The sequence below is a fragment of the Alexandromys fortis genome, unplaced genomic scaffold (genome assembly GCF_014885135.2).
Source record: "Alexandromys fortis isolate MF-2015 unplaced genomic scaffold, M_Fortis_MF-2015_v1.1 scaffold_382, whole genome shotgun sequence".
NCBI lineage: Eukaryota > Metazoa > Chordata > Mammalia > Rodentia > Cricetidae > Alexandromys > Alexandromys fortis.
Window position 1 is genome coordinate 46717 of NW_026068256.1, and position 16681 is coordinate 63397.

General features: G+C 47.6%; 1 protein-coding gene across 1 annotated transcript in view; it reads left to right on the plus strand.

Annotated features, from left to right (window-relative positions):
- Positions 1–11887: 11887 nt before the first annotated feature.
- The window catches only part of Sppl3 (signal peptide peptidase like 3), a 101920-nt gene continuing 97126 nt past the window's right edge, over positions 11888–16681 (plus strand). The window contains exon 1 of the mRNA XM_050131541.1: positions 11888–12267. Within this exon, the coding sequence (XP_049987498.1) occupies positions 12245–12267 (23 nt within the window). The 5' untranslated portion in view covers positions 11888–12244. The remainder of the gene's footprint in view (positions 12268–16681) is intronic.

The following is a 16681-nucleotide window of genomic DNA, read 5'->3' on the forward strand; positions in this document are numbered from 1 at the left end:
AACCAAAACAAAACATCCCCACACACCCCCAAAACAGTAAGGAGCAAGGAGCGACCTTAGTAAGGATATTAGCACAAGCAAGTTATCACTTGGTTAAGGTTAACTTCAGGTGGCTGGGGCTGTGGGCCAGGTAGCCAGCCTCGACATTGGTGGCACCATGAGATGAACAGGGATAGAGGGGAGAAGGGTCACATCAGTGGCTTTGGCTTGGGGACCACTACTCTCAGGCTTTCTTTTCTTGGGGTTCTCTGTGCCACCTGAGAAATCAGATCTGTAGAATGCCTTCTCTGGGTCCTTGCTGCAGGGAGACAACCCTAGGGAGAGTCTCACCACAAAATGAAGCTGAGTGGGTGGTTGTTCTCTAATGCACTGACAGGGGCCAAGAGCACTTGGGATATGCTCCTACCTGCCCAGGGAGGCACAGGCTCCTGGGTGTGGCGATCTGTGACTCACCGTGAGTGTGAGTGAGCCAGCCTCCTGTCCCAGCGCCAGCTTAAAGTCTCCAGGGGCAGGCTGGAACACCAGATGCTCAGCGAGGCAGATGATTGCTGTCTCTGGGGCAGCCTCTGGCCCTCTCTACACTATGTGTCCTGAAGTGGCTCTGATGGAGTTGGGGGTTCACGTCTGTCTCTTCCTGTGGGAAAGGGATGTGGCCCTGAGGACATGACTGATGTCAGTGCTTCTCGGAGGCAGTGACCTGACCTGAGGTCATTTGGCAGCATCTAAGACACATTCTCTAGGGTGACTGATTGACAGCAATCCCATGCTGTATGCTCACTGCCTTTGCCCTTTCCTCCCACAGAACATTTCTTTCCCTTCTATTCCATTTCTCCTCTCGTAGTCCCTGGACCCTTCTGTGCCTTCCTGAATGGCCGCGTGTTGCTGGATTCAAAACTTGGACCCACTGCCCATCTCTTATTTGTCTGTCTTTGGCCGCTACTTTCTTCATATTTTAGTTTCCTGTGATGGAAAAAGAGGATGAAATTTCAGTTTCACAGGATTGTTAAAAATTTTCCTTTGATTTGTGTGTTTATTTTTTATTTAATTAAAATATAATTGTACCATGCCAGGCAGTGGTGGCGCACGCCTTTAATCCCAGCACCCAGGAGGCAGAGGCAGGCGGATCTCTGTGAGTTCAAGGCCAGCCTACAGAGCTAGTTCCACAACAGCCAGGGCTGTTACACAGAGAAACCTGTCTTGAAAACAAAACAAAACAAAACAAAACAAAAACATAGAGAGAAAATACATCACCTGTCATGAACAGGATGCTCAGTAAACAGTGGCGCTACCTTCTTCCTTCCTATGGGCATGCCAGCGTTCTGAGAAAGCCCAGTGTTCACTGAAATCTCCAGACCTGAATCTCTGAGACAGCAAGATGAGCTACAAGAGATGAGCCAGCCTAGTCGCCTTAGAATGTGCCAATCAAGAAGTTTCTCTGGGAAACTTGTGAGATGAGCAAGCTTTGAGGATGGCAATCAAGTCCTCTCTTTTCTAACTGGCGCTGCCACGTTCAGCTGGCTTCTAAAAATGAGACAGTAAGCATTTGCCTTCCCCAGTCCTGGATCAGTGTGGACTTCCATAGGGAATGGTGATCCATTTGTAAATCTCTGAACAGAAACGGGGACAATCAACCATTTGCCCCTGGTTTTGCAGTTTTCATACCCCATTCGGATTTGCCACCTCGGTTTTCATAGACTGTGTGGTCTCTAGCTAGCAGGGAGGGCCATAATCTGAGGCTGGGGGCATCTGAACACTTTCCAGAGGTTCTCTGGGGGCTTTGGGATCAGTTTAAATGTTTCTTGTTTTAAGAGTGTGGCCTGAGGGAGAGTATTTTTCTTTTTCTTTTTCTTTTTTTTTTTTTTTTTTTTTTTTAATTTTTCGAGACAGGGTTTCTCCGTAGCTTTTTTGGTTCCTGTCCTGGAACTAGCTCTTGTAGACCAGGCTGGCCTCGAACTCACAGAGATCCGCCTGCCTCTGCCTCCCGAGTGCTGGGATTAAAGGCATGCGCCACCACCGCCCGGCTGGGAGAGTATTTTTCTAGCATGTTTAAGGCCTGGGGTTCCATTCCTGGTACTGCAAAAAATAAATAGATACGTAGCTAAAATGTTTCCTGTTCTTGGAAGAAAGCCCAGGAATGGCTGCATGGATTGAAGGGTAGAAGCTGTGGGAAGGAAAACATGGGGAAAGGGAATCTCAGGTAACTTAGAGAACATAGGTATGATTTGACTGTAGACACCTGAGATAATATGTCAGGGATCCTGACAGAAGGAAACAGGAGGGCGATTATGCTAAGAATTACATAACAAGGCCCGGAGGTGGTGGCGCACGCCTTTAATCCCAGCACTCTGGAGGCTGGGGCAGGCAGATCTCTGTGAGTTCTAGGACAGCCTGGTCTACCAGAGCTAGCTCCAGGACAGGCACCAAAGCTACACAGAGAAACCCTGTCTCGAAAAACAAAAACAAACAAACAAACAAACAAAAGAATTCAGAACTGGAGAGATGGCTTATCTGTTAAGAGCACTGACTGTCCTTGCAGAGGACCCGAGTTCAATTCCTAGCACCTACATGGTGGTTCACAACCATCCAGAATGCCAGTTTCAGAGGATCCAACATCCTTTTCCGGCTGCCTTGGGCACCCAGCACGCACGTGGTGTATACACATAAATGCAGGCAAAACACACATAAACATAAAAAAATAAATCTCAAAAACAATTGCAGTCTAGTTGGGCCTGAGATGCACACCTGTAATTTCAGCAGCGGGGGCAGAAGGAAGCAGATCTCTGGAGAGGTCAAGGCCAGCTTGGTCTGCCTAGCGAGCTGGGGCTACTTAGTGAGGAGTCTTTATTTGTTTGTTTGTTTGTTTTTTCAAGTCAGGATTTCTCTGTAGCTTTGGAGCCTGTCCTGAAACTAGCTCTGGTAGTCCAGGCTGACCTCAAACTCACAGAGTTCCACCTGCCTCTGCCTCTAGAGTGCTGGGATTAAACATGCACCATCCAGTGAGACATGTTTTTAAAAAAGAATAAAGTGACGTGTCTTTAAAAGAGAAAAAAAGTTTTTCAATCTAGAGGCTGCAGAGATGGCTCAGTGATTAAGAACACACCCTACTCTTGCAGAAGACCAGAGTTGGGTTCCTAGTACAGGTGTCAGGTGACTCACAACTCCAGGGCTATCTGACGCCCTCTTCTGGCCTCCACAGTCACTGCACTCACATGCACATTCCCTACCTCTATAATCATAAGCCATCTTTTTAAAAAATAAATATGTACAGCCTGCTGGAAGCTAAGGGGATGTCAGGCACCCTCTCACCCCTCACTTGCATTATCTTGCCACAGACCCATGAGGTTGGCGCCAGTTTTTAATCTTCATTTAGGAGAGGAATCAGGGACCTCAGAAAGCCATTCTTTCCTGAGGCCTCACAGCTAAGAGACAGGACTTGAGTGATTTTAGAACCTCAGCATTCATGTCACCTGCTAGGTGAAGCCTGATGGAAGAGTCCGAGTCTTGAGGATTACCAGCAGGACGGACTGCCTTTGCCAGAGGGGGTTTCCGCCTGGCCAGGAAGCAGAATAAATTGCAGATTTCTCTGTCCCTACTGTGGAGAGATTACCTGAGTAGTTGAAGCATGCCATCTCTATCTTGCATGGGTTCTCAAATGACGCTGGTGATTGATGACTTACCTAGCCTTCTCTAAATAAAGCTTTGGAGACTCTCACCTCCCCTCGTCTGCCAAGGATCTTCCAGAGGAATCTAGGCTGCTGTTCAATCACTCCTTAAGGTGTGGTGGGGAAGTGAGGGCAAGGGTGTAGAGAGGGCAAACCCTCTCTGTGTCCTGGGCTTAGCTGTGTGGCCTTGGACAATGGTTTTAGGGTTTTTCTTCCCAGGGCCTCAATTTCAGCACCTTACAAATGGAAAGAATGCTCAGTGAGCTGGAGGCAGTGCTGCGTGACTGTGACCCCAGCACTGGGAAGCTGAAGGGAGGGGACAAAGAAGATGAAGCCAGCCTGGGTTACACGGGGAGTTCCAGGCCAGCATGAGCCCTGGCTCAGGTGTGAGGGCTGGGCTTTCAACTAATGTTTCTGCATTTAGTGATGCTTGCTTTCAGAAAGACCTGTGTTATAGGAAATATGGAACCAGTCTTGTGCTGGTGGCATAAGCCTTTAATCCCAGCACCCAGGAGGCAAAAGCGAGTGGGTCTCAGAGTTCAAGGACAGCCTGTCTGGTCTACAGAGCAGGTTCCAAGACAGCCAGGGTTATATAGAGAAACTCTGCCTTAAAATTTTTTTCAGTTGATTGTGGTAAGTTAAAAATCCATGGCATTCATTCTTACTGTAGCAGCTATTAGAAAGCAATTTAGAGAACAAAAAGGGAGAAAGAGGAAGAAAGAAAGCCAATTAAAGGAATTAAAATATAATGCTAAAACGATTCAAGTCACACACTAGAAACTTAGAAAAACAAAACAAAGGGAAAATAACAATTTAACAAAAGATGGAAGGCTGGCTCAGCAGATAAGGCATTTGCCACAAAAGTGTGTGGACCATGAAAAAGAGGGTGTGTATGAGCCACCTGCAATCTCAGCTCTGGGGAGGCAGAGACAGGCAGATCTCTGTGAGTTCGAGGTCAGCCTGGTCTACAGAGCAAGTTCCAGGGCAGTCAGGGCTACACAGAGAAACCCTGTCTCAGACAAAATATATTAATATCAGATAAAAAAAACTTCAAAGGGGAGAGTTGATAAAAAAGGCTCCTAATTAGGAGGATATTATAATTTTAAGTGTATTTTAATCTAATCATATAGTGTCTGGGCTGTGGTGGGGGCTCAGTGGTGGAGCACCTGCCTAGCATGTGTACAACCCTAAATTCAATCCCCAGCACCACACACATACAAAAATGTGTATTAAGTAAAAGAAATCAGATAGAATTAAAAGAAATAGACAGTCATAACATGTGGGGGGGTCTCTAAAAGTAGACACTCATAACCTGTGTGTGTGTGTGTTAAGAAGGAGACAGTCCTAACGTGTGTGTGTGTGTGTGTGTGTGTGAAGAAGGAGACAGTCATAACCTGTGTGTGTGTGAAGGAGACAGTCATAACGTGTGTGTGTGTGTGTGTGTGTGTGTGTGTGTGTGTGTGTGTGTGTGTGTGTGTGAAAGAGACATGTGTGGGGGGCGGGTCTCTGCAAGCTCCACTGCTGGCAGAAATGAGCGACAGGAAGGAAACCTGGTTCAACGCGACTTAGGCAGGCGGGTCCAAACTTCTGGAGTCTGAGCCTGAACAGTTTATTTTTTATATAACTAAGCACAGTACAACTTTGGAAAAGGTTTCCTCATGACAGGCATCACAGCAAAGCTTGGGGCACGACTATATCAAAACTCCCTTAAAGCAGATGCCTTTGCGGGGCACCTATGTGTGATTTCCACAGGAGTGAGTTCTGTTGACTGAGAAACAACGCTCAGGACAGGGGTCCAGGGAAGCCTGGCTCCCCAGATAGCAGATTCCCAGGATATCCACAAATCCACTCCTGTCCTTCTGGATGGAAAACAGATGAGAAAAGCCTGCATGTTTAACAATTCTGGTTTCTCTATGTTTATCTGTAGGCACGTGAACCTCTTGCCCTCTAAAATAACAAAATTACTTTTGCTTTTAAATAACTGATTCAGGGAGCTGGAGAGATGGCGTTAGAAGTTAAGAGTAATTGCTGCTCTTGCAGAAGACCAGAATTTGGTTCCCAGCACCCCACATAGTAGCTTACAAACACCTGTAACTCCAGGTTCAGGGGATCTGATGCCCTCTTTTGGCCTCTGTGGGCTCCTGCACCCATATGGTGCTCATAAACTCAAACAAGCACAAGAATATATAAATAAAAATAAATTAGTCTTTAAATGTTGCATCGCTAGAATGTGGCTGAAACAAAGATCTTTAGAGAACAGAACCAGTTCAACTCTGCTACCACACACACACACACACACACACACACACACACACATGAGGTAGAGATAAACTGTATGAACACAGTTGACTGCCCTGAATGAATTTACTGGACAGAACACCAACCCCTGAATTCTAACTGAATAAAGAATAGTTGCAAAAATAAACTAGACTTTGGGTCATAATCACATTTTAATAAGCTTGAAAACATGGAAATCTTACAGAATATGTTAAATTTGAAAAATTCAACAATAAGATATCTGGGAAAGCCATAAGTGTTTGGGAAATTAAACAATATGTTTGCAAAACACCAAATAAATGGCACATATGCCCAAACAAAGTCTGCTTGTGAATGTTTATCTCATTTTTTTCGTAATTTCCAACTCTCGGAAGCAGCCAGGATACCCTTCATGAGTGGCTATATAAACAAGCCTTGAGATTTTCATCTCTCAGGGTATTGCTTGGTGACTAAGGAGGAGCCGTGGCTGGGCGTGCTGATGCAGGCTTGTGATCCGAACTCTAGGCCCCTGACCCGGAACCCATGTGGAAGCCAGCAGGTGTCTTTCTGGGGCAGTTCTCTATCTTATGAGTTCCGGTGAGCAAAGCCAGGACATCAGGCCAGGCAGTTAGTGTCTTCACTTGCTGAGCCATCTCACGGGCCTTGTTTTGTTTTTTTGGCAGGGACTCATATAGCTCAGGATGGCCTCTAACTTTCTATATGTCTGATCCCCCTGCCTCCACCTCGCAAATGCTGGGATTACAGTATTTTACAGGGATCGAACCCCAAGCTTTTGTTCCTGCCAGGCCAACACTCAGATTTTCCCACTTGAGCCACATTCCTAGTTCTAGCTTGGATTATACAGCAAAAAACTCTCAAATTAAAAGAAAACTGGGGGGGGGGGGGGCTGGAGAGATGGCTCAGTGGTTAAGGGCATTGCCTGCTCTTCCAAAGGTCCTGAGTTCAATTCCCAGCAACCATATGGTGGCTCACAACCATCTGTAAAGAGGTCTGGCGCCCTCTTCTGGCCTGCAGGCATACATGGAGGCAGAATGTTGTATACATAATAAATAAATAAATAAATAAATAAATAAATAAATATTAAAAAAAAAAACTTAGTTAAAAGAAAACTGGGCCGGGCGGTGGCGGCGCACGCCTTTAATCCCAGCACTCAGGAGGCAGAGGCAGGCGGATCTCTGTGAGTTCGAGACCAGCCTGGTCTACAAGAGCTAGTGCCAGGACAGGCTCCAAAGCTACAGAGAAACCCTGTCTCGAAAAACCAAAAAAAAAAAAAAAAAAAACTTATAAAAGAAAACTGGGCTGGAGAGTTGGCCCAGCAGCTGCGTACTTGCTGCTATGCATTTCAGAGGACGCGGGTTCAGTTCTCAGCCCTGACAGGGCATTTCACAACCATCTTCTGTGGTTCCCAAACTTCCTACGGCAGTAACCCTGGAATGAAGGTTCTCATGTATTGTTGCTCCTTCCGAACTGTAATTTTGCTACTGTTTTGAATGATGTAAATATCTGATATGTGACACAAAGGGGTCTCAACCCACAGGCTGAGAGCCGTGCTCACTCTGTGGGCACTAGGCATGCACATGGCACACTTACTTGCATTCAAACAAAGCACCCATAGAGATAAAATAATAAATCTTAAAAAAAGCCTTAACAAGTCCTGGAGAGGGCTGTATGTGTAGTGTGGTTGGTAGATAGAGCACTGGGTTAGCTCTCCAAATAATCCTACTGTGTAGACAGGAGGATTCCAGCAGGAGGATCGGAAATTCAATCCTGCCTAGGATACATGAGACACAGAGAAAAGCTACAAGTGTGTCTCTACGTGATAAAGAGCCTGTCTAAGGGAGTTACATCATGTATTGTTCTAATCACATGATGTTCTAGAAGAAATTAAAACTATGGAAACAGTAAAAAGAATCACTGGCCATCAGTGGCTGAGGGGACAGCTGACTAGGAACAACTTGGGAATTTTTAAGACAACACTGGTCCACATGACAGTGTAATGGCAGATACATACCTTGACAAGCTGGTTCTAGCCCACAGAATTTACAATACAGAGGGGAAGCGTATATCGTTACTGGCAAATCAGTTAGGGGAAGTTGTGTGTCAGAGCGGGTTCTGTACTTTCCCGTAATTTTTGCTGTAGATTGAAAGTATTCTCTTTCCACATTGCATATATATGCATGTATGTGTGTATATGTGAATGTATGTGTATGTGTGTGCATGTATGTGTGTGTGTGTATATATGTATGCTTGCTTGTTTTCCTTTTGGTACTAGAGATTGGACCCGGGGCCTTGTGTGTGCAAAACACATGCCCTACTACAGAGCCACATGCCTTCACTCCACGTTTAGGGCCAGTGAGATAGTTCCGTGGGTAAAACACCTGCTGCCAAGCTTGCCATCCTATGTTGACGATCTGAGTTGGGGTTTGTTTTTTTTTTTTTTTTATTTTCGAGACAGGGTTTCTCTGTAGCTTTTGGTTCCTGTCCTGGGAACTAGCTCTTGTAGACCAGGCTGGCCTCGAACTCACAGAGATCCGCCTGCCTCTGCCTCCCGAGTGCTGGGATTAAAGGCGTGCACCACCACCGCCCGGCTCTGAGTTGGGTTTGCAGGACCCATGTGTGCAGAAGGAAGGAAACAACTTCGGAAAGTTGCAGGTGGGTACAATGAGGAAGCTGCCTGGGCTTTTTCACAGATAATGGAACAAAAGAGAACATAGGCCACTAGGGACTGACAGGCGGGTCTCTGGGGACGACCAAGTGTCCCCTGCTTGTTGGTGCAGTGGAACTGGGAAGACAGAAGTGAGAGGTAGGCTTGGAGGGCAGGTAGGGCTCAGGTCTGTCCTGAGCCCTTGACCCTCGCAGAAGCACGCCTAAGCCAGACCTGGCAACTCTTGCTCCCTGGAGTCTGCGCCTCAGGCAAATGATGCATCCTGGGAGGCTCTCCAAGCTCCTTTGAACACACTCAGTGGATAGAAGCATCCTATAATTACCATGGGGATAATTAGAGGCACTTTCATGGTCTCTTTCAACAAATATTACACAAGCTATGGCCTTCTCATCTTGGGGGTAGGGTTGGAGGAGAGTGAGGCACCCCTCCTGAGGGATAGCCAACACCTGAACCCTTGCCAAACACACCTGACTCCCGGGCTGAGGCTCAAAGATGCGCGGATACACCCGGGGCGGCTCCAGCTTGGGGCCAAGTGCTGGCATAGGCACTGGGAGTCACTCCTTGGTGCCACAAAGCAGGGAAGCTTCCATCCAATGCTTGGGCTTCTAGTTTATACCCAAGTGGCCTCCCCAGAGGACTGCCAAGTCTGTGGAGATCTTGATGGTGACCCAGAGATGCCTTTCATCTTCTCAAAGTCTTAGCCTTATAGATACTCAAGTCACAAGGCTCCAGGCTCCCCTCATCTCTAAGGACCATGCTCATAGGGTTTCTGGATGACCTTCCTTCCCCAGCAAGTGCTATCTGGTACTTGCCATAGACTTCACTTTGGGGGCCTCTGGTTTAGATCTCTGTCCTGCACCCCCATCAAGCCCCATTTCCCTCCTTTCCTATTTCCCCCACTGGGCAGCACAGTCTTCTCTTAGTAAGGCTTTGACGCTTTCTCTGCCACTCCTGTTCCATTCACCTCATACTAGCTTCTTGCTTGGCTTAATCTCCTGTGACTCACTGGGAATCAAAGCCTAGAAGAATTGCCCAGAGCACCCGCTTGTCGTTTTGTTTCATTAGCGACAGTCTGGTTTGTTTTGTTCTTAGCTCCCCTGAGAAAGCGCCTTGGCACCTCCCACAGCCACTCCTGCTTATGGCTTGGGGCCTTTCCCATGGGATCTGAAACCTTACTTGCTCAGCTTGGAGACTCAGAATGACTGGTCACAACTGGCTTTTCTGAGAAGTCCCTAAGAATTGTAAGAGTTCCATGAATGTCAAGAATTTGGGCTCTTTGCTGTTTTGTCTCCCCAGGCCACCTATGGGGTTCATGGCTTAGCAGATGCTTGGAGGCTGGTACCTTTCTGAGTGGTTAGAAAGGCGATTTTATTGAGTCCTTGGATTAAACCCTCCTGACAACTTTTCTTGGGTTTTCTCTCTGCTGACACTCAGGAGGGGTCGGTCACCTAGATATTGGGGGAAAGGAGGAAGGTAGAAAGCTTACAGAAACCGTGTATTTGGCCATCTTATGAAAGGCGTCCCCTTGAGGAACAGGCAAGCAGCAGCTGTATGGGTAATGTCCAAGTGATCTTTTTGGAAATAGATTCCAGGATGTTGGTGTTCCCTGTAAGCCTGAGCCCCCCCTGGGAAACTGGAGCAGAGTTACAGCCTGGCCTAACACTTGGTGAGCCTGGATCCAGGATGTGCGAACCTTGCTTTGTGAAGGGAGAGAGAAAGGGGACCTACAGGAAGAGTAGTGTGCTTTTTAGCCAACCATGTCTCTGGAACCTGATCACTTTCATTCACAAGCACAATAACCGAGGGGGAGTCCTAGGGAGGCCCTTCAAAGCCTGGCCTCCACCCACCATGTTAGTGTCTTTGTTCAACAGCCTATAACACAAATCTTTCCCCTGCCTGGCTCCAGGCTCAGCCCTGACCTTCCCATTTCTGGGTCTTGGTCAGTGTCACAATTTTGCCAAAATGTTTCTGTTGGTAAGCCCAAGGGGAAGTGGGTGGGTGGGGGTTCAGTTCATTGCACCATCCCATTTTTCCTAAGGTGCTCCTGAGGTTGCTGTCTGATCTATTAAGTTTATAGCTGTGGCAGTTTCTTTCTTCTTTTCCTCCTCCTCCTTCTTCTTTTTTTTTCTTTGTTTTGTTTTGTTCTGTTCTTTCTTTTAACAAGGCTTCATTTGATGAGCCTGGCCTTAAACTCTGTCAAATTCCCTGTACAGCCGAGAATGACCCTGATCTTTTGCTCTGCCTACCCCCACTCCTGCAGTTCTGGGGTTAGTTTTGTTGCTTTAAAAATCCTGTTTGTCCCTTTGGCCCCTAATGACCAGTGACTTTTTACTGTTTCCATAGTTATTTTTCCAGAATGCCATGTGATCAGAAACATATACTATGTAGCTTTCTCATATACCCTTCTATTTAGACATATGGCTTTCACTTTTCTCCTTGTCTTTCTTAGTCATTCATTTATTTACCTATTTATTTGCTAACGTGTGCCTCTACGTAGTCTTGGCTGGCTTTGAAGTCTGTAAGAGATCAGCCTGCACCCCCCCACACACCCTCCCCACCTCCCACCCCTGCCCCAACCTGACTTTGTTGGGATTAAAGGCTTGCACTACGAGACCTAGCTTTTTTTTTTTTTTTTTCCAGACAGGGTCTCACACAGCACTCTACCAACTGAGCAATGCCCAACCATCCTACCTAGGTAGCCTGCACCTCTCCTTTAGTCTCTGTACCCTTATTCTATTAATAGCTTCATAACTCTGAAATGATGTTCGTGCTTTGGTCGGCTTGAACAACTCATGCCTCTTCCCTGAGAATGTATCTGCAAGGACAAAGGCCCAGGTGAAGGAGCTGGCTCCTAGCTGTCACCCAACAAGGCTCTCCTGGTCGATTCTATTAAGACAAGCATGTAGCATCTGACTTGGCACCAGGCACCGCGTGGGATATTGACCGAAACCCACGAGGGAACGCAGCGCGCGGCCCACCCCATGACAGCTGACTGGCAGTTGAAGACCCAGGCCAACGGACTGTTGATGGAAGGCTGACAGTTGAGTGGCAGCCGAACGACGCGCACCAGGGCCTAGCACGCGGCCGCCGCCAACGATGGCCTCGAGCCCGGCCGAGCGCTCCGCGCATGGGCCGCGCACGAGGGGCGGGGCGCGAGGGTCACGTGAGCGTGTTTTGGGCACGTGACGCGCGGCCCGGGCTCTCCCCCGCCCGTTCCCTCCTCCCTCGGCGGGTGTGCTCCGAGCGGCCTCGCCTCACCGCCTAGCGCCCCCCTCAGCCGTTGCCGCCGCCGCCGGCCATGTCCCCCGGCCGCCGCCGCCGCCGCCCGAGCGCGGCGCTCCCGCGGCCCGGCGCGCACTGAGCGCGGGCCCGAGCTGCCGTTCGCCCGCCCCGGGCCCTTGTTCTCCGCGCCGCCGCCGCCGCCATGTTGGGTTTGGAGCCGCAGCGGAGCCGCCGTCGCCGCCGCGGCTGACGAGGCCGAGCGCGGAGCCCGGCCCGCGCCGGGGCCCAGGGAGCGGGGCCCGTCGGAGTCCCGTCGGAGCCCGAGTGCCCGTCCGCCGTGCGAGCGAGCCGCCGGGCCCCCGGCCGCGCCCTCTGCCGCCGGCCGAGCGAGCCGCGGAGCCCCGAGAGAGGCAGCACCATGGCGGAGCAGACCTATTCGTGGTGAGTGCGGGCTTGGGGGGGCCGGGCCGCAGGTGCGTGCGGGGTCGGGGTGCGGGCGTCCTCGGGGCCCGGGGGAGGGGCGGGCATCCGAGCGGCACGGCGGTACCGACTGGCGCCGGTGTTGGCGGGCCGGAGGTACTGGAGAGGGTGGGTAGAGGCGGGCCCGGGTAAAGATGTACCCCACTCTAGCAAGAACAGGTGGTAAGAGGCACAACTTGCTAGTGGTGGTAGGGGGAGCGGCCGCCTCCACGGTGGGCAGAGGCCCTGCGCGAAGAGAGCCTTGCACCGCGGAGGGGAGTCTGTTGGGATGACCACATTCTGGAAAGGAAGTCGTTGGTAGCAGTGGGGCATGGGCAGTCTTTGTAAGGGTTGGTACTCTGCTGGAGGGATTCGAAGTGTGCTCCTGTTCTAGGTCGATTACCGCGGTGGAGGGTATGCACGTCAAGTCCCTTTCTGTGGGACTTTTCAGCACGTCCAGGGACTGAAACACAGGCTTGGAGTTTACTGGGGTGACAAATGTGTCCTGATGAGGGAGTGCCAAGTTTTTGGGGGAGATGAGGGGTGAGAAGTGCAGAGGTGTGGAGTGTTTGCAGTAAGGGAGGCTGATTGTATTCGGGACGAGTGGAGACGGTGTAGCGTAGAGCAAGCAGTGGCTTGGGGGCGAGAAAAGAGTTGGATGGGAGGTGTGGGGCGGGAAGCCTGGCTGCAGTCTGGAGAGGCTGGAGGAGGTTTGAAGCACTTGTGGTCTGTACCAGAGCTGTAGACTTTCCCTGGAGCAGAGTTGAAGGTTCACTTCGTTTGGTCATTGGGAAAGTGAGTCCTTCCTCACTTGTCAAGTATAGAAAGTACAAGAATTGCTTTTTTTACAGCCTGTGCAGATTAAGTGGGCACTTAACAAAGCACAGAACAAACCGTCAAGTGTCAAAATTATAATGATCGTCGTAGGGAGACCATGAAAGAAACGGGTTATATATGAAAACAAGGAATGGCTTTAGTAAGTCAGGAACTCACCGTGATTGAAGATAATTTAATAATGCAAACTTCAGCGATGTGTATACAGCCTCAGAAAGAAGGTAGCCGAGAGACAGAGAGGAGATAACTAAAAGCAAAGTTAGGTTTTGGTTGATTACAGTTGTGTTTTAAAAGGACAGACTAATTGATAGTTTGGGGCCGCAGCGAGGGGCAGGTGGTGTGGGACACACGGCTACACTTTGCTCTCCTGAGGAGAGGATGGATTAGGAAGTGAAGGTGATCGGGATAGCGATGCTACCGATGAGGGGTCCTGCACCACGAACCCTTATGGCTGCCTTCTTGTGGCTTTTTGTTTGTTTTTGTTTTTTGACTATTTTGTGAAAAGGCCGTGGGTTTGTTGAAAAATAACATGATGGTCAGGAAATAGGGAAGCTGCAGTGCATGGTGGTACACACCTAACCCTACCTATAAACACAGAAAGTTGAAGTGTCTTCCTTTGCCACTCATAGGCCCTACTGGTTAAGGAAAGACTACTTCGTGAAGGCTGAGCCTTTATCTACAAGACATAGTCTCTTGACATATTCGCCTAGGTCTCAGCTCTGTTGATTTGCCTTGCCATCGGGATGCTCAGCCTCTCCTTTCTAGCATATTTTCAGGTGCAGACAGTTCACAGCATCTTGAGAGAGCATGGGGAAGTTAGGCTTCTACCCGTTTTGTGATTCTTCCCAACCAGGGGACAAAAAACTAAACTAGTGTTTAGCATGCAGCAGTTCACTTCCCTCTTGTCTCTAAGGTGGGGAGATCGTCCCTATTTTCAGAGAAACAAACATGCTGAGGAGGCTGAATGGAGCGTCCTGAGTGTGAGGCCTATGAGTTCTCTTGCCGCTTTACACATCTCACAGAAATACCGATGTGTTGGTGGGATTCTGCACCTACATGTAAGCTGAATTTTGGGGTTTTCTGTCTTTTGCAGTATCTTTTGTCATTCTTGTATTATACAGATACATAAAAAATGATTTTTTGAAAACAAAATTGCGTTTGACTATTTGTATTCTGCATTTAGGGAAAAATCTACTATGATCTGTGCATTTGTTTGAGAAAGAGTACAGAAGGAACATACTACTTAAAAATAGGCTTGTAAGATGTGACATGTAAGTTATATATAAAACAAGATTGGTAAATGCTGTGATCTCACGTGTTTGTTATTTTATTCGGTTGATTTGTGCATGTTTAAATTTTTTGTAATAAAATTTAAAAATTAAACTCAAACTCTGCCTATAAAGGCCATATGGTTCTGCTTTCTTGTCCATGCTTGTTTCCTTGAAAATTGTGTCACTCAAGGGGGTTGACTCAAGTTCCATTTGCTGTAAAGGGTTTTCTGCTCACTTCTGATGATGGTCTTTTTATTTTTAATACTTGTGATCCTGCCTGCAGTCACCCCTTCTATTTCTTGTGTAAAAACTGAGCCTGCTCACTGAACTTTCAGAGAGAGGACCATGTCACACTAACCTTTGTCCTCTGGTGCCCCATGCACCTCTGGCACATAGCTTCTGCCCAGTGGTAAACACTGTGTGATTCATGTGACGGCAGCTCTTCAGTTTATCTCAAGTAGGGAAGGGACTACTGGAGGACTCCTGTCTACTAGCTTTCCTGATGTCCCATCGTGTTTAGACTATGGAGCATCATACTTTGTCTTTCTGAGACAAGCTCTCATTGTAGTATCCAGATTGACCTGGAGTACATTATGATTTCAGGTTGACCTTGAACTCACTGTCTTCCTGTCTGCTGGATGCTGGGGTGGCAAGCCTGCAACACTACTCTCTCTTAAAGTGTGAAATAGCCGGGCGGTGGTGGCGCACCCCTTTAATCCCAGCACTTGGAAGGCAGAGGCAGGTGGATCTCTGTGAGTTCGACCAGCCTGGTCTACAGAGCTAGTTCCAGGACAGGCTCCAAAGCCACAGAGAAACCCTGTCTCAAAAAAAAAAAAAAAAAAAAAAAAAAAANCAAAAAAAAAAAAAAAAAAAAAAAAAAAAAAAAAAAAAAAAAAAAAAAAAAAAAAAAGTGTGAAATAAAAGCTGTTAGCAGAAGAAGTTAAAATAGTTGATAGGGGCATCCGGATTTTCTTCACGTAGCTAAGACTGACTTTGAACCCCTGATCTTACCCATTCCTCTTTAGTGAGTACAGGCACGTGGGTTGCCTTTGGTTCACCAAGTGCTGGGATTAGACACAGAGTTTTACTCATTCGTGCTAAGCCAGTAGTTACCAACTGAGCTACATCCCAATTTCACAAGGATCCGCATCATGAATTAACTGCAAGGTCCAGTTTCTATCCTTTCTACTCACACTGAGGAAGTAAAAGAATGCATGCAAAAACACAAATTGAAGGTTAAAGGGAAACACTTGCCCAGTGTATACTTATGAGTAGTTGTTTCAGTGTAAGTACTGTGAGAAACCCCAACTGGGCTCTTGAAATCAATGCAATCCTTGTGTGGGATTGCACTCGAACCTGCTAATAGTTGGTTGTGTTTGGCTTCCTGTTTCTGTAGGGAGAAGGCCATTTTCCTGAAACATTCTAGTGAGTCTCATTACCAAAGAACTAGCATGGTGATTTATTTTGTATTTTTGTGTGCTCATGTTTTGAGGATTATAAAAGGGAAAAAAATTATGACCCAAAAGAGTGTAAGATAGGGCTGATGAGATGGCTGAGCGGGTAAAACTGACTGCTTCATAAGTCTGTCCGCACTGAAGCAACATATATATGGAAGAAGAGACCTGGTTCCACAAAATTGTCCTGTGCTACATTTGAATGCTGGTACTGAGATGCACATACTCACACATGTGCACACATTCCACATACAAACAAACCATAAAACCATACAAACCATAAAAGGCCTCAGAGTCAAGACTGTTTGACAGTGATATTAACAATCTAGTAACTCAGGCAGAGAGAGCTGTGAGCTGGAGGCCAGCCTGGTCTACATAACCAGTTAGTTCCAGGACAGCCAGGGGCCACAGAGAGAGACCTGAAGAAAAGAGAACGAAAAAGAAGAGCAAACAAGCTGTAAACATAAAAGTTTAGGAGCTTAGGGAAGTGGCAGAGGAGGTTGTGAGTATGCGAGTATGCGAGAGAGAGATGGAAGGCTTTTGCTAGGCAGTTGTGTTTAGAAGTAAAATAAGGCTTTAATAAAAAAAATCTGGTTAGTGACAAAAAAAAAAAAACACTGAGTCTGTCTTCTGTGCTCCCACTGTCATTTTGCAGTGTCTTTTGTCATTGAGTTCCTGGATTGTACTCCTCTTTGGATGACAGTTTTTCTGAGTGGCCTTCTCATTATCTAAGATTATGGAGTCCTAAACTAGTGATTTTTGGCCAGAGTTGGGATAAAATTCCAGTTCCTTGGTACAGTTCTCTCTGAGAGATGACAGACGATAAACAAAACACCT